General features: G+C 30.0%; 1 protein-coding gene and 1 long non-coding RNA gene across 3 annotated transcripts in view; one reads left to right on the plus strand and one right to left on the minus strand.

The window, feature by feature from the left end:
- Window positions 1–17,707, minus strand: part of LOC107457215 (uncharacterized) — a 36,792-nt gene extending 19,085 nt beyond the window's left edge. Inside the window, exons 1-5 of one of the 2 annotated variants that reach the window (XM_087149935.1) lie at window positions 17,490–17,707; window positions 15,095–15,144; window positions 14,685–14,743; window positions 12,110–12,213; window positions 3,799–7,478 (exon numbers count right to left, since the gene is read on the minus strand). In XM_087149935.1, the coding sequence (XP_087006061.1) occupies window positions 7,431–7,478; window positions 12,110–12,213; window positions 14,685–14,743; window positions 15,095–15,144; window positions 17,490–17,549 (321 nt within the window). In that variant the 5' untranslated portion in view covers window positions 17,550–17,707 and the 3' untranslated portion in view covers window positions 3,799–7,430. Of the gene's footprint in view, window positions 1–3,798; window positions 7,479–12,109; window positions 12,214–14,684; window positions 14,744–15,094; window positions 15,145–17,489 lie in introns of those variants that run through there. The other variant, XM_087149934.1, reaches the window with a different exon arrangement.
- Window positions 10–26,409, plus strand: LOC122271650 (uncharacterized). The gene is made up of 3 exons (XR_015428654.1): window positions 10–213; window positions 6,881–6,954; window positions 26,146–26,409. It is a non-coding gene; the product is annotated as an uncharacterized LOC122271650 (long non-coding RNA).

The raw sequence follows: 26,409 nt of genomic DNA on the forward strand, positions 1-26,409 counted from the left end.
ATATTATAGATTTAATAAAAGATTCGTAACCTATCTAAAATACGGTATTGCTCAAATTCATCGTGCGCCAATTCATCGTTCATTTTTATAGAAAGAAATTATTCCTAGGAATAAAATTTCTTGACGCATTTTTGTTTTATTATAAACTCTTACACAAGATCATGCTCCAAACCTGCGGTTCCCAAACGATGTTCCGTCGATCCCGGAGGTTCCGTGAGTTAGGCTTTTTTTTATGTTTTAACCAATAGTTATTTTTGAAACCTTTAATGGACCAAATCAGTTTGATTAACGTTTCGTTTACTTTTATGAAATTATTCTATGTAAAAAGAAATGACAAAATTTAAAGCAAAAAGTTCCATAATTATTTCTCATCTTATTCATGCAAAAGTATTTCTCATCGAAAGTTGAAATTCACAATAAAATAACCAAATGCAAGAATAAAGAATTATTTTTTTTCCCCGATAACTATTTTTACAGTTCAAAAGAAATATTTTTCAAGAACCATAATTCTGCTTATTTTATTTAATTTGGCCTACGCATGCGCTAAAAACTACTGGACCAAAAAACCTCTGCAAACCTATGGATTCAACGCCTAATACAAAACTTAATTTTAAGACTGTATTTATGAAGCAATTAATAAATTTCATACTTCACTATAAATATTTCCAAATAATTTATTTTTCTTTTTTTCTAGCATATTCACAGCTGTTAATAAACTTTTCTTTAAAGTCAAGGTTCCGTTTAAAAAATAAAAAAAAATCTTGGCAATTTAGAGATCCGTAAACGAAAAAAATTGAGAACCGCTGGTCTAAATTAAATTACAATTGGTTTATGTTTATTTCAATTCCACAGAAAAGAAAGAATATTGTGTATTGTTGGTATTCCATCAAAAAAATGACCAATGTTTTTTCTTAAGGGACCAACAACATTGTCAATAGCATATAAGAACTGTCGTAGGATAGCTGATTACTCAAGCAAAAAATTGCAACCGAAGCCTTGTGTAAGCAAGTCGTACAAATTGATTTAATATACAGACCCCTAAAGCATCTTTCTCATCTCTGAGACAGCTTGGGGAACCCTAATTTTTCTCTTATACTTGAAATTCCTAAAATTGCCCTTCGCAGTTAGAATTTTTATTATAAAATTTCCTTAAGGAAACAATTTCCTTCAAAATTTACTTAATTCGAGGAATCTATAAATATATTTCTCTTACACGGTGACAAAAAATGCCTCATTACAACTCCCCGAATGGCAAAGCTAGAAAATCGACGAATGATTGCCGCTAAAAATGTCGCATGCCAAATCTAGCTGAGGTGGCTCAACATATAGCGCTTTCAGAAACGGAAACGGAAATAACCAGAGAGAGCATTCTCATCAAATGTGATCTCTTCCAAAATTCACCCTATCGGCTGCGGCAATCTTATACTATTTAGCTAGGCAGAAGTGAGTAGTCTTCATCGATAGATCTCTATTTTAGTATTTTGTCGAAAGCGCTTTTTTTCACAAATTTATATATCATGAATTTATTAGACGATTTTTGATTTATATCACGAATTTATTTGTTTTATTATTGTTATTAGTTATTCATTGAAAAATGAGTCTCAGTCGTGCTGTTACGCTTTAAGATTTCATACTATAGCACATTTCTAATAGGTTTAACGAATTTCATGTCATTTATTTGAATTCAAATTTATTTTAATCACTTAGTATTTACTAAAAAGATGTACTTTTTTTTAAAAAAAAAAAAAGTTATTATATGGATTTGAATGATTGTTTTGAATTCTTAGAATTTTGTGCATCTGCAATGTACCTAAGTTAGTAGCGAGCGAAGCGAGCTTGGTTTACGAAGCACACCATATAAGATTGCGTAGCAATTTTCGGGGGTTGGCGAACGTTAGTGATCAGGGGGCACAGCCCACTATTAGTTTAAGATATTTTTATTGTTATGAATAATAATAGGAGAAATTCTTGCATAAGGTATTTTCCATTTTTTCCAATTTTATTATTGCAAAAAAAATGTAGCGAAACATTTGGAAAAATCTCAGATTTGGAAAGTTTCATATTTTTAAATATAATTAAATTTGGGAAAATGAAAGATTGGAGAAAAAAAAATTCTTAAATGAGTTTTAAGAGTCAATGTTTTCAACCACCGAAAGAAAACATAAATAAATTGCTTATTCCATTTAAACTTTTATAAAATAAATTGAATCCTAAATTTTGTTTTAGGCAAAATTGCATTTTTTGTTTAAATATTTCTCTAAAATTAGATTACAAAGAAAACGTCAAAGTAAAAAAAAAAAAAAAAATAAGGAAAGTGTATTGTTTTCTTTGAGAGGGAAGGGGTAATTTTCTTATTTTGCTTAGAAAGAGAAAGTGTTCGAAATTGCCGAAAAAATATCAACGTAATATTTGAACAACCCTTCTATGGATTTCTCTTTAACTTAAGAACAGAACCGAACTAAATAATTAGAACAGTTAATTTTTATTAGGATTGTTTATTTGGATAACATGTCGTGATGATAGTTAAAGTATCACATTTCATCTAAAAATCGTCAAAAATTATCATTAGCTCTTTTACCACTATTTCATAATTTTCTATGACGCTGCAGCCAATGGGCTTAGAAAATTAAATGAATATCATGAAACAGTTTTTACTAATAATAGTTAATTGCTATGCAAAATTAAAAAGAAATAATAATAAATTGTTGAAGATTTGCAAGTTATTAGTATTTGAAATAGTAGTTTTAAGCAGTTTAGTTGAGGAAGTTTTCCCCACAAGTTTTTATAAAGTTTGATTTGAATGCGGAAAAAATTTCGAACGCCTTTGGCAGTTCGTAAAATACTTTTCAGGAATTTTCGAAAGAGTTTAAATAATGAAGAAATTCTTTTGTTATGTAAAACGCCTTATAAAAATTTCAATGAAATTTTTTTTTACTTTACGAGTCAAAAATTTTTAAATTAATATAATAAACAATTAAATTAAATAACCATTAAAAATTACTTTTTGCAAATAATTTTTTTTAATATTTGCAAAGAGTTTCTGATTCGCTAATGTAATTCTAAAGGTTGATCTGTGCAAACACCAAAATTTATTATAGTACAAGGCTCGAACGTTTCATATCTAAACTGTTTTGACCATATCTTCTAATTTGCTGCTGCTGCTCCTTCTTATAATTTTATAACAGTCGTTGAACAGCCGACCCAATTTTTAGTTTACGACAATCAATGTTCAACTCCGCAGCCTTATAATTTTGAACCTAATCCAGAAGACAATGCAACTGCTGGATCAAGTATTGCGACAGTACTTTTTTGATGGAGATAACCAGCATTTGCGTTACGTGAAGAGGAAAACCAATAAAACCTCCCAACAGTAAGTCTGATGGCAAAGAGACTCTAATCCATGATCCGTCTGGTCGGTACGAGCCGGGAGCAGAATTCGAATCCCATCCATTGGTGGGATTCGAACTCGGGTCACCTCATTAAGGCGAGTGCTCTATCCTCTGAGCCACCACGACTAATTGGAGTCGAAAATCGAAATACTTCGTTAAAAAAAGATTTATTTCTGTAGAGAAAGTGTGATTTCATAATTTATGTCACCTATAGAGTTTAATTAGCTGAGAGACTAATGCAAATATTTTGCTTCGGCAAGCTAAATGCTAATTAAAAATCAATGTATATTAACAATCATTCAATTTATGTACAATCAATCAATATATAATTACAACCATTGTACAATTACAATCAATGTACAATTACAATCAATGTACAATTACAATCAATGTACAATTACAATCAATGTACAATTTCAATCTGAATAGTCGAAAATTAGATAGATTTAGTTAGCTCTCTCTCTCTCTCCGTCTTTCAGACAATACAAGAGTTTTGTCTTCGTAATTAGGTGTATTTCATCGAAACTGCAAAAACTGATATCACGGCAAATTGAGCAAAATAACTGTGATTGCGTGGAATCGTGCTCACGACAAATAGTACCTGCAACGAATTTATATTTTAAGCTATAACCTGAAAAAATAAACCCTTATTGTTTACTTTCCAGGTTTTGGAAAATTTTTGAAAATTATTTGTGCACATCAAAAGCATTCTTGCACGTTATTAAAAGAAAAACTTACTTGACCCAAATAGAGTTTCAAGTTCTAATGTAATTTTTTTCCGAATTGAAATAACTTAATTCGCAAGGACTGAAAATGTTTTAATGTCAAATTCTTAAATTTTATCGAAATTGGTCGAAAAGTTCTCTATTATACAAAAAAAAAATTGAAATCAAAGTTTCAACTTTTATTTCTAACCTTGAAATTTTATTAATAATTTCTAACAATTATTATCATCCATCGAACGGTTTAAAATTGAGTCATAGAACGTAAAGATCATATCACTTCATCAAAAGTTATTCTGGATGGTCTGCTTATATTTTTGCTCACTGTGTAGAAATGCTAGTAACTGGCTACTTGCCATTCAAGAAGAAGAAGATCATGGATACCCACACTTGTGATCTATGATTTCAGCTCCAGCTGATCGTTTATAAACAAAATATCATGTTAAAATTGAGCGAAGTTTCACCACATAAGTTAGAATGTTAATTAACTAAAGTTAACGTGAGGTTATTAACCTAATTACCTAATAACCTTCGGTTAGGTTAGCTGTATTTAAGTTAACGTTAAGTTAGGTTAACATCGAATTTATTGGAATGAAATTCTTTCTCGTCTACGTTTTTTACTTAACTTAAATTTGTTTTTTGTTTACGCATTTTATTGCAACCGTGATTTATTTTTGTTTTATGTACCTGGCAACTTCGATGCACAATTAGTTTGTTTATGTTCTGCATGGTTTCATGCCTGTCTTTGTGTTAAGTAAGAAATATATAGTGAAAGAATTGAAATCTTTGTGTAAAAATCTTTGTGTAAGAATATAGAACGTGTAATTTAAGAGAATTGATACTTGAAGGGCTTGCCTTATTCGAAATAGAATGGATGGAACAGTTGCTAACGCAAACATAAGCCACGTTTTAACAACTAATCAGGATCATGTGACCCCCACTACGTCACTTGCACTATTTTATTTTTAATCTCAAGTATTTTCGACTTTTTTTAAAAAAAAAAAAAAAAAAACGTTATTTAAAATTTAAAAAAAAAAAAAAAAAGAAAAAAAAGAAAGAAAGAAAGAACGAAACAGTTAAATTGCACTGAGTAAATTTTCATAAACGACGTTATCAACTGCCCCGGAGAAATGGAAAAGCTAGATAATAAGCTAGGTACTAAAAGGAAAAATTAATGAAGAAATCGTAAGAGAAACGTAAAAAATCAAACTATCATAGATGGCAATGATGTTTAATTTTCCTAATAAGTATTAAATAAAATAAAGGAAATATATACTCTAAAGCAAAATTAATAAACAAAATGTATTAAATCATTTTGGAAAAACATAAAAAATTGTAATATTATTAATTATTGATGCTTAATTAATTTTGATAAAAAATACTAATTGAAATTTAAAAAAGGCTATGTTAAAAAGCAATATTCATGGAGAAATGATACTAATTCTATTAAAAGAAGCATTAAAAACTATTGTTTAAGTTAATGATGTTTAATTTTGGTTATAAGTACTAACTGAAATAAAAGAAAATGTTAAGCTTTATACTTTAAAAACTATAAAAACAAAACTAATGGAGAAATGGAATTCATACGAAAAGAAAAAAAAACAAATTTTCTGCTTTGCCAAACGCAAGCGAAAAGTATTAATTTAATTTAATTTCATTAACATAAAATTAAATAAAAAAAATTAAATAAAGTTAAAAAAAACGATAAAGTTTTCTTGCGTTTCGCAAACCGATAAAAATTACCCTATTTATTTTAATGATGATGCTATATAAATGTAGTAGTCACTTCTGGTATTATGGTAATTAATGTAGTTTTAATAGGTACTAAATGTACGAATATGGGTACATTATTATAACAGTACATTTGATATTTATTAAAAGTGCATTAACTGGGTAGCATTTATACAGACACTCAGAAAAGAGTTTTTTTTTTGCAATAGTATAAAGGTATAATAGTATATAATAGAAAATATAATAGTACATTTGCAATAGTATATTTTTTTTAATCTAATAATGTAAAGTCACAGAGAGGGACGAAATATAGTAATATATTTTTTAAAAGCTTACTTAATTATGCATGTTATTCTAGCTTAATTAATTGTGATCATATATGTCTATCAGTTTCGTGCAGAATTTTGTTGTGTTGTTCAGTACTCATATATTGACTGCTTACTTTTTCCACCACTTGCAAGGAAAGGGTATTAAGCTATCATTCAATGAAATAAGGTCAATTACATCTTTCAAAAACAAACAAAAGTAGTGAGTGCGAATAAAGATTGCCTGAAACATATTCCTCCAATTAAGGGAAGCACTATTTACCATACCAAGCGGTTATCCATATTTCGCCCAACGCGTTCTAAAGTATATAATTGCACAAATTAGAAATAACAGTCGACATGTTTCAAACACTCAAAAACAGATGTCTATTTCCAAGATTTGATATACATAAACGAGAAGAAAAAGTTATTCGAATTATAAAATGTGAAGTTTCCAATGAAAAATGGAACCATTTCCATTTTTGTTGGTAGCTTTACGTTTTATATTTCAAATAAGTTTTGTTTCTCTTCATTCAACCTGTCAAGTCTGGAAAATGGGCACCTGTTTCAGAGCACTTGAAACATGTCGAATTTAATTTTCAATATGTATATTTTTAAATCGAAATAAGCTTTTAATCAACTAATATTTTACCACTTCAGCTTCTTTCGATTATTTATTTAATGTACAGTTTGTAGTCATACTTCCCGGTTATATGTAACCAATCCTTCACAGTTGTAGATTCCTGGTAATCTTTGATCCATTCACAAAGCTGTGAAAAGTATGTTTCTTCATCATTAGACATGCAGGTAAGTTAAGAAAGTTTTTTTTTATGATGGTTGCGGTTTTCAATTTGAAAATTAAAGTTAACTCCATTTTGATTTTTAAATGATAGATTTGCTTTTGATTATTTTTGCATTCAAAGTGTTTCCAAAATATAAGTAATAAAATGCAGTAACAGAGTAACACAATATTTAGTAACATTTAAATTTTACAATACTTGATAATATCATTACTATATTCTTTAATGCTACAATTTAGGCTTCTTCTATCAAGCAATAATGAACAACTTTTAAAGGCATAATCTAAACAACAATTATGCAATTTTTCCCTTACATGAATAACCTTAAATAATACTTCTCTTTTAAAAATGCAAAACATTTCTACTTAAAATTCTAGCTTACATCGTTACAAATTCATTACATGCAATTTAAAATAAAAATCTTGGCAATAGAATAGTCAACAATTTAATTTGTCAAAGTTACAGTTAGCAGTTACAGTTTTATTAATTATTAAGGTTCCTTCTATTGGAGCATCTCGGCAAATTTCCTGTCTGAAATAAAGTAAACAAAAAAAGTAATTCGAATTAAAAATTGCATATTAAGAAAAAAGAAACATTCAAAGAAAAACTAATTAAGCTTAAACTAATTATGAATCGAATATTATGTTTTAATCCTATAATTTTTTTCATAGCAATTTGTGCTGCAATTTTCCTAAATAATTTAATGAAAGTATAATTAACATTCTGTGGTTTCTGCAATAAAGTTAAAAAAAAGAAGAAGAATTCGAATTAATCGCATAATAAGAAAAAAAGACATACTAATAAAAACTAATTAAGCCAATATTATAAAATCGATACAATATGCTATGTTTTTATCTTCGATCGCAATATTATATCGCTTGTTTTTATCTTATGTTTTTATCATGTCAACTTGTGCAGTAAATTTTCTGAATCATTTAATAAAAAATAAATAACTTTCTGTTGTTTCTAAAAAAAAAAAAAAAAAAAAAAAAAAAAAGAATAATTCGAATTATCAAAATCAATCAATTAGTTCCAAAAAAGTTATCTTGAAAACAACTTGTAAACAATAAAATCAAACATTGTCTTTAGTGAGTCTTTCAGAAACTTGGCATTGATTAAGATACAGTGCAAGGAAAAAAAGAATCACTCGTAATAACACTTGTTCCAATGACCAGATCTTCATGTTCTAGGTCTCCATCTTAATGGTTCGCGGGGGTGACCTCAAATATGCTAATTTAGCTAATTAATTGGAGCAGGCTATATTTTAAGTTATGAAAGCAGACACAAAAACGAACTTTCTCTGAATAAACATGTCTATTTTCTGTTTTGTTTTTTGCTTCTGGATTTCTGACCCTCAAAATACACTCTATAACAAAAAAAAAATCGACGCACCAAGAACGCACTAAGACGCGCAAATTCGACGCTCGATCAGGCTGGAATGATGCCGACTGGGGATGAATAGTCTTTAGCGACGAATCCCGCTTCCAACTGTGTCCTGACGATCATCGAAGACGTGTTTGGAGACGCACAAGGCAGAGGGGGGATCCTGCCTTCACTATTGCACTCCACACCGGCCCTCAACAAGGCATTATGGTCTGGGGTGCCATTTCCTTTGACAGCCGGACCCCTTTGGTCGTCATTAGAGGTACACTTACTGCACAGCGGTACGTCGACGACATCCTAAGACCTGTTTTACTACCGTTCCTTTTGCAGCGCCCTGGGCTGGTTTTTCAGCAGGACAATGCCAGACCACATACAGCACGTGTTGCTATGAACTGTCTGCAAGCTTGTCAAACTCTTCCTTGGCCTGCCAGATCACCAGATCTCTCTCCCATCGAGCATGTCTAGGATATGATGGGAAGGCGATTGCATCTGGCACGGAATTTTGATGACCTCGTTCGACAATTGTATCGAATTTGGCAGGAAATACAGCAAGAGACCATCCGGGAGCTTTATCGGTCTATGCCACGCCGTGTGGTAAAATTGAAAGAGTTTGATGTCTTCAATCTTGCTTTCCTGGCTGGTATATTAAATTTTTATAATGTTTTTTTCTTTTTGATTCTATATTAATTTCTTACAATTAGGTAAAAATTCTAAACATATATATTGATGACGGAAATAGCGTACACTATCTATATTCATAATAGTTGAAATTCATAAAATACACTGGTTATCATAAATTAAGGAAAAATCACAAAAATAGCGATAACTCTTTCAAAAGTAAGCCAAACCGTGCAAAATTTGCATATGTTGTCCACTAAGAGTAGCTGAGTAAAATTGCAATATGCAAATTAGTGGCGCTGCACTCGGCTTACGTCATCTGCCTGGAGCATAAAAGTCCAAGTTTGAGAGAAAGCACACAAATTTTACTGTGATTGCGACATTGAAAATCTGAGATAGCCAATTCGTAATAATGACCTCTAGGCATCATTTGCCTGAAGAACTACGATGGAGAGCCATCGGGAGACTAGAGGCAGGGCAGAGTCAATCAGAAGTGGCCAGATGGCTAAATGTGAGTCCATCTGTGGTTCATAGACTTTGGAGGCAATTTCAAACCACAGATTCGGCATCTAGGAGGTTCAGTCAAGGACGGCCAACTGTTACGACCAGTGCCGATGACCGATATTTGACATTAAGTGCACGCAGGAATAGAACCGCTACTCCGACACATCTTAGATCCTCTCTTGCTGCAGCCACCGGAAGGTTGGTGTCAACGTCAACTGTGCGCAGAAGGCTCCACGAAGGTGGTCTGTATGCGAGACGACCAGCCATTTGCGTGCCGCTCACATCACGCCATAGGAGAGACCGTTTGCAGTGGGCCCGACAACATGTCCACTGGACGTCAGATCAATGGAGGCCTGTTCTCTTTACGGATGAGTCCAGGTTTAGTCTAGAAAGTGACAGTAGACGTTATTTGATATGGAGAGAACCTGGGACCCGTTATCATCCATCAAACATCCGTGAAAGAGATGCATACGGAAGAGGCAGTGTCTGTGTTTGGGGAGGCATATCCTTAGGAGGGCGCACATACCTCCATGTCTTTCCAAGGGGAACCGTGAATGCTCAGGTTTATCGAGACAACATCCTTGATGCTTATGTGCGCCCATATGCCCGGGCAATTGGTGATTGCTTCCTGTTACAGGACGATAATGCAAGACCACACAGAGCTCGCATTGTTGATGATTATCTTCAACAGGAAACAATTACTCGCATGGAGTGGCCAGCTCGATCCCCGGACTTGAATCCTATCGAGCACGTTTGGGATGCTCTAGGGAGGCGTGTATCTGCCATCAATCCGCCCCCTCAGACCCTTGCCACGCTTGCAACTGCTTTACAAGAGCAATGGCTCTCACTTCCTATTGAACTGATAGACCGCATAATTGAAAGCATCACACATCGCTGTTTGTGCTGTATTGCTTCTAGAGGCAATCATATTCCATATTAAAGGTACTTTTTCTATTGCAAACCGATACTTCCAATTTGTTTATTTTATACATGTGCTAATTTCTATACTACTATTAATGTCTGATAATTTCTTTTTATGTTGTTTAATACCTTACTATGTGTTGTATATTGTGGGTAAGTTTCATAAAATTCCATGTGTAATTTCTTGAGTTATCGCGATTTTTGTGAATTTTCCTTAATTTATGATAACCAGTGTACATACTTGGTTTAATTGTAATTGAAGCGATACAATTTAATTAATTTAAAATATGCCTAAAATTAGGTATTTAAATATTTCTGTATTTTAGTAATTTTATTATACTTATTTTTTTCTAATCAAAACAAATATATAGTTTGGATTTTAAACAAATTTATATCAAAAGAGTTTGCAAAATTGAGTTGGAAAAAGGGTATTTAATCCAGATTTTTTAACTTCTAACGTCTTCTTCAAAAATTTATTATTCTTACTCAGTTTCAGAAATTTGTCTTAAAAAAATTTAGGCAATTTAAAACAATATACCTTTTTTATTGCTTGAAAATAAAGCTTTATAAATTAAACGAATAAATTTGTTCGAAAAAAAAATGACTCATAGTATTTTCAATTGAACCTAAATGAGCATAATATTTATTAAACTGCTTACTTTAAAAATTCGTTTAGAGCTCCTTACTTTTAAAAATTAAACTTCAAAGAAAAATGACTTAACTTAGGGGAAAGAAAAAAAAACTCAAATCTACAGTGGTTAGGAATTTTTCATAAAAAAAACCTCTGAAGTAATAATTCATTTAATTGTTGCTTTACCGTATACAATCAAAATAATTGGATAACCACAAAATGCTGCTATTCAAACAGTTAACTCTGAAAAAAAATTTAACTGTGTTTTCACCTTATTTGATTTAACAAATAAAAACTTTATCCTCGCCAACAAGACCCAGCTCATGAAACTAATTAGTTCTTTGTAGCCGTCTTGACACAGGACTGTAGCCGAGATGGTTAATCGGTCAATCTCACGACAGACGGGAAGCCGGTTCGAATCCCAGGATACACAGTGTCGATATGCTCACAGCGAAAACTTTCACAAGTACTATATTATCTAATTCGATATTTAAATTCATCAAACGTTATGATAAAAAAAAATCCTATCTAAGGCTTTCTCTATCAAAAGGAATTTTTTTGAAACGAAAACTATAGTATTTTCTATCGCTTACGATAGATGGCACCACTAAATACAAAAATTTCGAATATTAACAGTAAAAATTTTGACTGCAATTTACAAACTGAAATACTGAAAATCGCTCAAACACGAGTTAAATTCACTCAAGTTTGAGTGAAAACGATTCACTCAGGTAATACTGAAAATCACTCAAACTCGAGTGAAAATAACTCAAGTTTGAGTGAAATTTTTTTCACTCAAATTGAGCTATTTCCATATAACTCTTTCACTTGAGTGATTTTAACTCAAGGCCGGTTTTATCTAGATGAAAGAGTTAAATAGCACTCAAGTTGAGTTATTTTCACTCGTTCATTTTAAGAGAGTATATTAGTATACTTTTGGATGAAGGAAACAGTTTCCTTTTTAATTTTCTGCTCAATTAATATGTTGTATCTGACTACCTACACACATTGTAGCTCAAACTACACACATTGTATCTGACTAAAATGCAAATCAAAGTAAATAAAATAACACTAAAAGGTTTTAAATTGATAAAACATGCCTTACCATAGATGAATTTCCTTTCGGACATTCCAATCCATCGATGCAAGGGCATACTTTCACATATATTATATCATTAAGTGGATATAGGTCCTCTGTACAAGATTCTCCTACACAAATCACATATTCATAAAAGAATACTAATCCTGTCTTAATTTATATAATTGACAAATTTGAGATAATTGTTTTAAAAAAAAGTTAAAGCGACACTGTCAGAATTTTCTTTTTTAAATTAATATAAAAGAACCGTAAGCAGTCTACGTTTAAGATCATATTCTACTTTTAAGTTTTTTAAACCGTTTATAACAAATATGGTTAAAAAACCATGACTACAAAACTATGCTGTTTTCAACCATTTTAAACCAGCTTGAAAATCATAGGAAATGAATTTAAATTGACAATGGAGTTAGACCTTTTGTTAGGTAATGGACATTGGATACAGGGTGTGGTTGAGTTGTTTCATTATGAAATGAAACGTGGAATGTGGTTCAACTAGTTAATTTGGTTATTTCACCTGAAGTGGAAAATGCTGTACTTTGAATAGCTTTATGGTTCTACCATCTATGTGTTAATGAGAGTACTGTATTCGAATAGTTCATGGTCACAAATTGGGGAGAGTGGGATACTGTAAACACTTCTTGCGTTGCACGGAATGAAGGAAATATTACGGTGTCGACGCTCGCTGGGACTTCCGTACTGTCGGTCAAGAAATTGACAGATTAGCCCTATCCTCTTTAATATGCTACAGGGAACTAAGTGGCTTCATTAGATGGGATTAGTTGATGCGATAAAATTCTGGTTGTTTAACCGTATTCGTTTAAAGCAGTTAATAAACGGTTTTTCTCACAGTTAACAGTTTGAATACCATCTTATTTATGGATTCTAAATGTTTTGCTTGAATATGGTTATTACATTAACTAAAATAAAATAATTAAATAATTTAAACATTTAAATACATTATTATCTAACCACTTTGACCTATAAATTTTTTACAGTGTAATAAGAATTTGAGAAACGCTAAATTAAGGTTGATTTTGCAACCAAACAATTAAATCTATTTCAAAAAATATATTTATGTAATAACTGCAAAGCGTCATAAAGTCTTGAAAGAAACTATTACTGTCAGGTATAAATGTAATTACAACTACCGGACTCGTTGAAACGGAATACAAAATATTTTTCCCATCACTTTATCTAACTCAAATTTTTTTATTTAAATCGAAGATCTAATTTAACAACAAATTTCTTATTAAACGTGAGAAAATATATTTTGTAGTAAATGCTTGCTTTGCTTACTATCACGAGCCACAGGTTGCCGACCACTGGTCCAGAGAAATTCTGAAGAACCGCACCCAGCTGATGACCACCCATACTCCAGGAGTTTCACCAGGAATCCGGGAGTGTTGTTTCAATTAATACCATCCGTAAGGAAGCACATCTGCTTGGTTTTCACGGTCGTACTGCTGCTCATATGCCTTTGATCACGAAATCCAATGGCACTGCTCGGTTAATGTGGAGCAAAGCACATCAAAATTGGATCGTAGATCAGTGGAAAGCGTTTCTTTGAAGCGACGAATCAAGGTTCACCCTCTACCATTCTGATGGCAGGGTCTGGGCCTGGCGTATGCCTGGAGAACGTCTCCTGGCAGATAGCATTGTGCCAACAGTTAAGTTCGGCGGAAGTGGAATTATGGTCCTGGGGATGTTTCTCCTGATATGGATTGGGAACATTTCATGGTAAGCTCAACGCCGATGCCTACTGCACTATTTTGGATGACAATGTCCTTCCTACGTTGTGGCACTTTTACGGGGCAGACCCCTGTTACTTCTAAGACGACAATGCCAGCTGTCATGTTGCGAGGGTCACGAAGGTTTGGTGTGGTGCCAATGGAGTTAATCGAGTGGACTGGCCTGCCCAGAGCCCAGACCTGAACCCTATCGAGAACCTCTGGGAAGAGTTGGATTGCCGAATTAAGGGGTGTACTACCCGACCAAAATCGGTAAAGGAACTTACATGTCTTTTCCAAGCCGAGAGGAAGAAAATACCACTAGCAGTCACACAAGAACTTGTGGAAAGTATGCCCCAAAGGGTTCACGCTGTAATTGCCTCTAGTGGAGGCTCTACCAACTATAGATTATGAATAAAGTTTGTTTTTCTTTTCAATCACACGTGTCTGAATACTTGTTGGTAGATAGTGTTGTAGGAATTAGATTTTTGATTTGGCAATTTTCGATTTTTTGAATTTCGATTTTTTTTAATCTTTTTTTTTTCAACTCCTCTCTTATTCTTCTCGCATTTAAACAGATTTCGGTGTTTCGCACATGCACCTTCCACAATGATCGCGATTATCAAGATTTTGTTTCGCTCGTTTAAATATTTATTTGCATTTCCGAATGTGCGTATTTGTCTTCGTTTTTATAAGGATTCTAATTATATATATTAAGGAAGGTTCTTACAGTAAATCAGTATATGAATAAGTTAGCGATATAGTAAAGCTACCTAAATAGGAGTTAGGTGGCACAGCATGAGTGCAAAGAAAAACTTGTAGTATATAATTAAATAAAAATGAAATGAGCTTACCAAGTTTTTGCCTTTTCTGGCAGTAAATTCCATTTTTACTTAAAGCGCAACATTCCTCCTTAACCCTTTCGGGCCGACTGTCACAAATATGTGCCACCATAAAACTGTATCAATCAGGGTAAAAAGATAAAACTGGTAATCAAAGTAATTCTTTACCCGTTTATTTGTGGGCGGAGTTATAATTGTTTGATTTATTTAATTCACCATTACTTTGTTCAAAATAAAACTATTTAGTTATACTTTGAATTAACATTGATTATATATATGATCAATCTAACAATAATTAAAGTAAAAGCAAAGTAAGTCTGTCAAATAAGAAACGACTACATTTAAGTTACCGTTTTTTATTTAATTACAACTTGATTCTGATTTTGTACGAATGCTTTTCAGAATCAACCGTCCCCAAGGGGTTAATATTACAATCTGATTGTTGTTTACAAAACCTTGATGATGTCTGTACCTATGTATATCAAATATTAAATTTTCACTAATTACGAAAATAAAGTAAAAATAATAATTAATTTTTATTAATTTTCACTTTTATGCATTTAATTAGTTTTTAAGTTATTTTTTAATTGTTTATTTTTTAGGCCAGTGTTAAGTCACAGAAAAGCCAGTGTCTTGTGAATAAAAAATTTTTAAATCCAATTACAAAGTTCAAACTAATTTAGACTACAACAAATATAGTTTTCGAATTCAAATTTAATATAGAGAGTTTTGTAAAAAAATATTTTTAAAAAATGTATGAAGGAAGTAATATTATTTTTAAAAAAAATTTTTTTTGAATTTAATTGCGTAAAAAATGTTTGAACAGTTTTGAATTAGGGAGTTTTGGAAAAAATATTTTTAAGAAATTTATAAAACAAGTAACATTTTTTAAAAATAATTTTTCTCAAAAAAACTTTAATGAAATAAATAATTTTGGCCATCAAATCTGACTGTAAATTCAATTTAAATTAAATTCTATTAGACAGTTTTAAATTACAGCAAAATTTTGAAAAATCGACATACCATTTGAGAACAAATCTTCTAATACCTTGTGCATTTTATTCTTTACATGACACATTTTTTATTTTAAAAACTGTTTTTTTATGGAGTTGAAATAATAATTATCTTATTTCTTCCATAAGTAATCAATTCATAACAGATAATAAGAGATAGTGTCTCATGCTCCTGATTTTCTCAAATTCATTTCATTCTTCATCATGCTTTTTTTTTTAATTTTGAAAATTAATTTTCTTAGAGTTGAAACAATTTGTGTTTCAGTTTTTTTAATACATAAGTTATAAATAGTGAGTTTTATGCTTTTAACGCCTTATCTATTTCATTTTACACATTTTATTTTATCTTTCTATAGATTTGAAATCATGCTCATTTTAATTCTTTCGATTCATATCATCCTCATGCTTCTAATTCATTTCATTCTTCATCATTCATTGATTTGCATTGTGCATTTACAGTTACTTTTCATTAAATTAAAATTCTACAAATTTTATTTTTTCCAATGCTGGTCATAAGTAATAAATGGAGAATCTTAAGCTTATGATGCCTTATTCATTTCATTCTACATCAAAAGATTTTTTAAAAAAAATAATATACTTTGTAGAATTGAAATCGTTCTTATCTTAATTTCTCATTAGTAACGAATAGTATGTTATACTTTTGAGGTGTTATGCATTTCATTCCTAACTTTAGAATTTCTTTTTATTTTAAAAATTATTTTTTATAGAGTTAAGGTCATGCTCGTTTTAATTCTTCCTTGACTGATCATAAGTATGTAATAGAATGTTTTAAGCTTCTGATGCATTGTGTATTTTATTCTACATCATGCATTTTTGTTTATTTCAATCATTATTGTTAATAGAAACGAGAGAAAACTTTTGAAAAATTATTTTAATTTTCCTATTATTAATTATATTACGGTTATTTTTATGCAATGTTAATGATTTAAAGTATTTCAATTTAATTTTGCTTGTCATGAAAATACAAGTTGTATGCCATCTAGATTAGAAATAAGGAATAAATTTGGAGAAAATTAGGAATAACATGACTAAAAAAACCATTGCATTACCCTTACCATTGTAGTAACCTCTTGATTGATGGATTTAGCTGGGTTTTCCAATTTGGTAGACTTGTATTCTTGATTCAAATTGCGTTCAATTTAGTAACTAAATTAGCTGTTTGATGAAAGTTATTTAAAAATGTCGTTCTTTTAGTAAATTGATGATTGCCAAAGCGCTTCTTAATTTAGATATTTGAAATTTTTACAACATCTAAATAATTTCAAAAGTTTTGAATAGCAAGTATTTACAAGTATAAGGTAATCGACAATAATAGTGATTCTATAATTAAAGGGTAAAAACATCTGAAGAAGCATCCAATCGATATTACAAAAGATAAAGCTAACAAAGTAGAACCAGACATCGAATGGTTTACGTTTACTTTTTTTAACAACAGTCTGTTTGCAGTGATCAGTGATTCTGGTGATGAAATTAGAATTCGTGACGAAAAAATGATAACGGTTTAGATAAAAAGAAGAGCAACTTACCTTTAAAGTCGTAAAATCGAAACTTACCATAGATTGCAATCTAATTGTCTGCCGTCCGAACAACTTCAAACTGAGGCTGTTAAGCTTTCTAAGGTAGAATTTTAAATTTGTACGGTTAAAATTATGTGTAAGTTACATGTGGATGTTACTTATCAATGAAGTTTATGACTATTATGAATTTTCTTTTGTTATATAATATCGTTGGGTTCTCCAAGTGAACGTAAAAAAATAGTGCAAAATCGTTACAAAGTACTTACCGATACACTTGTCACCAAGGTTGCAAAAATCAGAAACAAAAGAAAAGCACACTTGTTCATAATTGAAGATTTAAGTTAAATCTAGGTCCTATAGATCATGAGCCGAATTTTATATTTATATTCTCTCAATCAGAAAGTTGCTTACTTTAAAAATTCATTTTTGCACAGCTAGTATTCTTTCTGTTTTCATCGCTTCAATTAAATCATCATATTATTTCCTTCAGGTTTTGACAAATACTTTTCTTTCTGGCGAAGTTTGTATGTTCACCTGGCAGAGCAATCTTCTAGTCTCACGATATCGTAGATTATGCAAAGCTCACGATATTGTAGATTTAATAAAAGATTCGTAACCTATCTAAAATACGGTATTGCGCAAATTCATCGAACACAATTTGTTGTGGGACATTTTTATAGAAAGAAATGATTCCTGGGAAAAAAACTTCGTGACACACTTTCATTTTTTATAAACTCTTACTCAAGATCGTGGTCTAAACCAGCGATCCCTGAAAGATGTTCCTCCGAACCCGAGGGTTTGGTGAATTCGGCTTTTTTTTAAAATATTTTAACCAACAATTATTTTTGAAACCTTTAATAGACCAAATAGACCAAACCAATTTGCTTAACATTTTGCTTACTTTTATGAAATTATTTTATGAAGAAAGAAATGACAAAATTTAAAATAAAAAGTTCCCTAATTATTTCTCATCTTATTCATGTAAAAGTATTTCTCATCGAAAGTTAAAGTTCACAATAAAATAGCCAAATACAAGAATAAGGAATTATTTTTTCCCCGATAACTATTCATACAGTTAAAAAGAAATCTTTTTTAAGAACCATAATTCTGCTTATTTTATTCTATTTGGGTTGCACATGCGCCAAAATCTACTGGACGAAGAACCGCTGCAAACCTATGAATTCAACTGCCTAATATCAAACTTAATTTTAAGACTGTATTGATGAAGCAATTAATAAATTTCAAACCTCACTATAAATATTTCCCAATTATTATTTTTTCTTTTTTTCTAGCATATACGCAGCTGCTAATCTACTTTTTTTCCCTCAAAAAAAATCCGATTCAAACAGTCGAGATTCCGTCAAAAAATAAAAAATAAAAAAATTAAGAAAAGAAGCTCGGCCGTTTAGGAATCCGTAGACAAAAAAAAAATCGAGAACCGCTGGTCCAAACTAAATTGCTATTGATTTATTTTTGCACCTGGCAAAAAAAACGAAAGAAAGTTTTGCATTGTTTTTATTCCATCACGTAATGACCAATGCTTTTTCTTAAGGGACCACCAACCTTGTCAATAGTATATAAGAAATATCGTTGGATAGCTGAGTTCTCAAATACAAAACTAGATCAGAAGCTTTATATAAACAATTGTAATAACTTGATTTAAGACACTGACGTATCAAAGCATCATTTTCATCTCTGAGACATCTTGGGGACCACTCATTGCTCCCCTAAACTTGAAACTTTTAAAATGGCCCTTTACTGCTAGAATTTTCAATTCGGCGCCAGTCTGTCCTTCCAACAAACTGTAAAATTTACAGTAAAGAACATTTTTATCTGAACGATTTTGAAACTGTTTTACAACTAGTATGATTAAAAAACCATGAATTCCAAACTATACGTTTTTTTAACCATTTACGACTAGCAGGGTTTCAAACCTGTAAAAAAGAAATTTAACCGGACATGGTGCTGTCATCGATGTGTAAATAAGAGTATCGTATTCTAATAGTCCAAGGTCACAAATTGGGGAGCGCAGAACACTTGTAACCTTTCCTGTGTTGAGGAATAAATGGAGGATGCAGTGACAACGTTGGGACTCGAACCCCTGTTCTGCCGATCATGAGATTGACAGGTTAGCCCTCTCTGCCATAATAAGTACCCGGATTGAAGGAAATATGACTTCATTCGATGAAGCTAGTTGGTATGATAAAATTATGGTTGCTTAACCGTATTGGGTGAAAGCTGTTAATAAATGGTTTTTCTCATAATTAACAGTTTGAATATCATCTTATTTATGGTTATCTGACTGTTTTGTTTGAATGTGGTAAAATAACAATTAAATAATTTGTTATTTAACCATTTTTTCAGAGAAATTTTTAACAGTTTTCTTGGTGGTGGCTTTTGTTACCGAAAAGTGGGAGGGCTTATAAAATGAGTCTCCTCTATATTTTTTTAAGCTAATTACATAATGAAAACCTACACATCATCGGCGAACATTTGAAGATTTGAGATTTAGAACTTAAATACATTTCTGAGTGTGACTTGACTTGGTGCGTGTGCGTATTTTTATTTTTTTAATTTTTTTTATTTTTCTTAAATTCCTGATCGAGTATGATTTTAAAAGGATTCATATTTATCAATAATGGCTTGAAATAGGAATTCATAGATTCTTTGTAGACATTGCAGCTAATGCAATAATTCATTTTTCTTAAGGGTATTCCCCTTCCTATTTATAGATTATTGAAAATGTTGTTATAATATTATGGGACTCTTAATCATCATAGCGTAAGTCACTTTAATTAATTGAGTATTTTATTCTAAATAGAGTACTTTAAATGCAAATTACTTGTACTTTCCAATGCAAGCAATTTATACTTTCGAAATTAAGGTGAAAAGTCAAAATATTTCATAATGTAATTTGAGTTTAATTTTATTTTAAAGAAATGAATATCTTATGAGCTAGAGTGGCCATATACGATGTGCAAAATAAAAAGTAAATAACTAAAATTACTTTTGATCTGACTTAATGATCGGAATTTCACGTAATTAATCTTAATATTTCGTAGACTTAACCTTAAAATGCTAATCAATTAAGTTTTATGATATTTTAAGTTATAAAATTAGGCACAAAAAGTAATTTCTCATAATAAGCATATATTTCCCCCCCCCCCGACAGATTAAGAATTTTTAACCTGGAAATATGGGGGGTGACGGGGGGGGGGAGGATTGCTGCAATCTGGAAAATATGGTCCCAATACTTTAAATTGAAAAGCGTCTGACAGTTTGTACCCCTACGTGCTAATTTCACTTTTTGCGTATTTCGCTATATTTCGAGAACTTTATTAACAAGTAAAAAGAAATTTCACACTCAATTATAAAATTCATTTAAACGGGTATATTTCCATGTAAAATAATGATTATTATTGTTTACTATTTTATCTAATAATAGTCAAAGATAATTTGTATTTTAAGGTAGTACATTTTAAAGTATGTAATTTCAAATGGCAAAATGCAAAATTTTAACGAAATTGGTGGAATAGTTCTAAAGAAATTAAGTTCCCAATATACGACTTTTTAAAATTTGTTAACTCAGAAACTATTAGGCCGATTTCGTTCAAATTTTGTATTTTGTAATTTTAAATTGCGTACCATAAACCGGGGCGAGTCTACCCATCCAAGGGCGAGTCTACCCATTTTAGTTTTATTAATTTTCACTATTTTAAATTGCAAATAAAAAAAATTTTACCGACAGAGGACTTAGTTCAGACTCTAAGGAAGATGGCGCTGTAATAGTGTGATCCGTTTTTATTTATTTGGTGTCTTTTTAACCGACCTGTTCAAACGTCTTTTGAGAGATTTGTATTGAAAATCAGAAAACTTTTAGTTGGTGCTCCGTAAGTATATTATTATTATTACTATTTTCACTTTGGTTAAGTGATAAACTTATCTAAGACTAAGATTACATTAATTTTATATGAAGAAAAAAAACAGAACGTAAGTTTTGCTGTTGTAAACAAAAAGCCAGAATTCGCGGGGCGAGTCTACCCATTCGAATTTAGTTTTAATAAAGCATAATAATATAATTTAGAACTTCGTTTATATTAAAATTAAGTCATTTTAAATGAATTTGAGTATATTATTTTAATTCTGCATTGACAAATTTATAATTAATAAGAAAATTTATAGGTTAAATATAAATGTAAATATAAAATATGTTTATTTTAACTATTTTTTCAATTTTTATATTACAAAATTAACTTTTTTTATTTAATGCAAGTTAAATAAATTATTATTTATAAATTATTTTTACCTCCCAAAAGAATGGGAAAAGGATTTTTTATGATTCCCAATGTTTGAATTTCGATTTTGTTAATAATCTTTAATTATTATTATTTATTAATTATTTAATTGTAAATTTATATTAATTTTAATTTATTTTTATCAACAATAATCAGAAAAAAATGTTATTTTATAATGTTAATGATTATAAAAGCAAAACTGTGATCAAAATGTGATAATCGATCAAATACTCAATTTGTGCTATTTTATGAATAAAAAAATGGAATATATAATAAAGTTATGAATTTTACTTCATAAATATCCTATATAGTAACTAAAATAACAATTTAATAGTAAAATTTGATTATTTACAATGTTAACATTCATTTTAGTAGAATGGGTAGACTCGCCCCATACGAGATTTGTCAGCAGTTCTATAAAAATATACAGTAACAGCGTAACTGTTAATATTTTCTAAAATCGATTTCACAGCTTTAAAGAGGGATAAATAGCGATTCCGAAACACCTATTAAAAGCCTTTTTACTTTAATATTTACAAAAGTTTGACCACTTGAAAGTTGACAAGCTGAAAAAATGGGTTGACTCGCCCCGGTTTACGGTACTCTAAAATGGTTCAAAAATTCGTGTACACTACACAATTTAAAAAAGTTTCGATTATTATTAAATAAAATAAAATATAGTGGAATTTGAATGGATTTATCTTAGAGGAATAATGAATTTTATATTTGCCGATAAAAAATATTTTGATTCGTTTAAAAATTTCTCGAGATTAAGTGAACTGCTCACAAAAGTGAAATTAACATTAAGGGGTCCAATTTTTAGGCTAAACTATTACTACAATATTTTCAGTATTGCGGCTTGCATCTATATTTTGAGGGTCAGGTTTGTTGATTCATAGAAAATACTTTTTTGTGTCTGATTTCGTAATTTATTACATACTTAAAACTAATTAGCAAAATTAAAATAAGCTTAAAATCCAATAAGCTTAAGTCCTAGTACGTGAAAATCCGATCACTTAATAAAAAATTATTCAAAGTGTTTATTTTTTGATTTCGCGCTAACCCCTTCTTCTTTATGATTAAATTTCTAATTACAATCCTTTGACAAAAAAAAATTTAAAAAATTCTCTTAAAGAATTCTCTCATTAAAAGTTAAAATATGAATAAAAAAACATTTTGAATATAATAAAAATAAATTTATTGTTAACTGAAAATAAGTTGCTCAAAGTTACTAATTTAAATAGCTGATGGTTAATATATTACTAACATTGATAACTTTAATTTAATAATTTTTATTCCATAACTTTAACTTTATATTTTGATAACTTTTTTAAATTGCTTCAATGAAGATGTTTTTTTTTTAAAAATACCTCTGCATTTTTTAAATACAAACCATAGGAAACAGGTAAAAGAATAATTGTAATAAAAATATTAATAAATAATGCTAATTAATCAATAGCGGTTTTGACGGTGTCATGTTTTATGTTATGTCTATAAATAACTGATAGATGTATGACAAAAAAATGATAAGTACAGTGAGCAAAATACGAAACGGACCACCCTGAATAGCTTTTGATCTAATGATCAAATCCTCACGTTCTAGATCTCAATCATAAAGGTTTGAAGGGATGACCTCAAATATGCTAATTAATTAGTGAAGACGAAATCAGGCACAAAAATACATTCCTTCTCTGAGTAAACATACCTACGACTAGCTGTGATTGCGAGGAATTGTGTACACGACGAAATGTGCCTGCAACGAATTTATATTTTAAGCAGTAACCTGGAAGAAAATTAGATTCCTTAATGTTAACTTTTCTCGTTTTCGCTGTTTTTGAAAATTACTTTTGCGTATCAAAAGCGTTCTTTCGCTAAATTAAAAAAAAAACTTTTGTAACCCAAATATAATTTCAAGTTCTAAATTAACTTTTGTTTTGATTAAAATAATTTTACTTTCAAGACCATGATATGCTTTAATGGCAAATTCTTAAGTATGATTAAAGTTCTCTAGAAATGAAATATTTAAATCAAAGTTTTACCTTTTATTTTTTAACTTTCAATTATGTTAATAATCTTTAACATTTATTACTACTACCTCGAACTTCTATTATTACACCTACGAACTGAAATTAAAACAGAAATAAGCTACGTATTCTAAGAACTAAACAGCAAAACAATATTAAAGTAGCATTTACTCGTTTAGGAAAAATAAAAAATACAACCAACCAACCAAAAACGTACCAACTTTTGATTTTTTTTAAAAATGTTATTTATTTTTTAATGCTTAAAATTAAAATAAAATATAATAATAGATAAAATGTTAAAAAATTAAAAATAATTAAATTTCCTTGCACGGCTGAACGAAAAATACTGAAGAAAACTACCATATTATTATTGATGCTTAATTAAATTTAGTTCTAGTCACTCCTAGTAAGATGATAATAGGTGCAGTTTCAACACGTACCAACTGTTCAAATATAGGTATATCAGCTATATTTGATATATATTAAAAATGTATCAATAATGGAAGGCTTTAATACAGGTACTATGAAAAAATATATTTTACCATAGTGTGAAGAGATAAGCACCGATTTAAATCACGTTATTGAGATAAAATTTGACTATCATCAGATGACCTCGAGCAACAGCATCATGACAAATGGTTCTGAATACAATTAATCTTAATTTTAGTGAAAAAAGATACATAAAACATGGTTTGTTAATCTAATAACGTAAAAATACGTAAAATATAATTATAAAATCTAAAAAAAATAATGAAATTATTTTAGCTTTAATGTGTTGATATCTGTTTCGTACAGGATTTCGTAGTGTTGTTCAGCACTCAAAGAACTGATATTCCTCTAGAATTTAATAAAACAAGGTCAGCCAGATGTTTCAAAAAAACAAACAAAAACCATGAGTGAGAATAAAGGTTTCCGGAAACATATTTATCGAAATGAGGAACACACTGTTTCGCACAGTAAGTGGTTATCCATCTTTCGCCACGTGCGTCTAATAAATTATACAGTTTGTACAAATGGGAAATAACAAGCATTCAAAAACATTCATCTGTTTAGAGCGCTTTCAAGCGCTCAAAAACAGATGCCTATTTTCAAGATTTCCCAAACATGGATGAGAAGAAACAGAAATGATTTAAAATCTATAAAACGTGAAGTTGCTAATGTAAAATTGTAAAATAAAAGGTAGAAACAAACCTTTTTCATTTGTATGGTTTTGATGCGAAAGTAATAATCAAGTAATATCTATTAGTAATATCAAATATATTTGTCAGTTTTTAATCAAGTAATATCTTACAGTTACAGTTTTTTGGGATTATTCAGTTAATATACAGTTTGCAGTTACGCTTTACGGATAACGTTTATGGAACAGTAAATAAACATTACATTGAACCAAGCCAAGCCTTCCCAGTTTTAGTTTCTAAGTTACTTCTGCTCCATTTCCGGAGTTGTGAAAAGTTTGTTTCCTCATCATTAGACATGCAGGCAAGCTTAGAAGCACAGTGTGGCTTATTTATTTATTTATTTGGTGATTGAAGGTTTCAATTTTAAAAATAAAGCTGTATTAACGCCATTCTGATTTTTATATAATATATCCACGTTTTATTAGAGCAGCACATTATTTATTATCATTTAGATTTTACATTACTAGATAAAATCAAATGCTATTTTGTTTAACATTTACAACTAAGTTTCTTTCATCAAGCAATAAAGAACAACTTTTAAAAACATAATCGAAATAACAATTATGCAATTTTCCCGGACATGAATAACTTTAAGTAATATTTTTCACTTAAAAATGCAAGAAGTGATGATTTTTTTTCCTACTTATAAGCTAACATCGTTACAAATTTATTACATCTTGACAAAAGAATAGTCAACAACAGATTCATTTGCAATTTATGTATTAAGGTTTCTTCTTTGGGAGACGAAGTGGAAATAGAGAAAGTTTTTCCTGAAAATAAAGTAAACAAAAAGAATAATTCGAATTAAAATACGCATAATAAGTAAATAGAGATATACTAAAAAAAGCAATTAATGTTATGAAACCGATGCTAAATATTATATTTTAAGCTAACTTTTTCATGTCATTTTGTCCAGTGAGCTTCACTACAATTCTGATAAAAACGACCAGTTTTTCTGAAAAAATTACTGACTTATTTATCCTTTAAATTTGTAAACTATAAAGTAAAATAGTATCTCAGTAAGGAATCTTTTAAAAATTAGGCATTGGTTAAAATAATAGTTTACACGCAGATGGGATATTTATAAAAGTCACATCCGCAATTATCATGCTAAATTTACTTTTAATAACATAATGTATAACATGTTTATTAAAAATGTGTAATTTTGTTATTTTATGGTATTTTCAAGTTTTTTAAAACAAATGTAAGATTAAGAGCAGATAACTTTTCCCTTTTTAATTAAAATGAGTAAAAAAAAGGAATTTGAAAAGAAAAAAAAGATTGATATTATTACGTAAGTTAGCGCAAAAGTTAGCTACTTAAGTTAGTCACTAAAGTTAGCACAAAATGAATGTATTGTTAAATATGTTTATTTGGACTTTCAATGCTAGGTTTCTACAATTTATACATTCATTTCTTTTTCAGGAAAGTAATAGCACAGAAGAGTTACGAATTCCACAAATAAAGAGTAAAGAAAACCCATAAAACATGCAGAATAGCTACAAAAAGGGGGAGAAGAGACAAATCAAAAAAAGAAACTTATAAGCGAACATCAGTTTAAAAGGAAACGGAATGCAGCAACGGAAAATAAATAAGAGAATATTAATAAAATTAAAAGAAAATTAATATTATTACCCTTTGATATTAATACTGTATAATTCATTAATTAGTTAATTAAAAAATCTGCTT

This window comes from Parasteatoda tepidariorum, chromosome 8 (assembly GCF_982258835.1).
Source record: "Parasteatoda tepidariorum strain Cologne lab strain chromosome 8, Ptep-v5.0, whole genome shotgun sequence".
Lineage (NCBI taxonomy): Eukaryota > Metazoa > Arthropoda > Arachnida > Araneae > Theridiidae > Parasteatoda > Parasteatoda tepidariorum.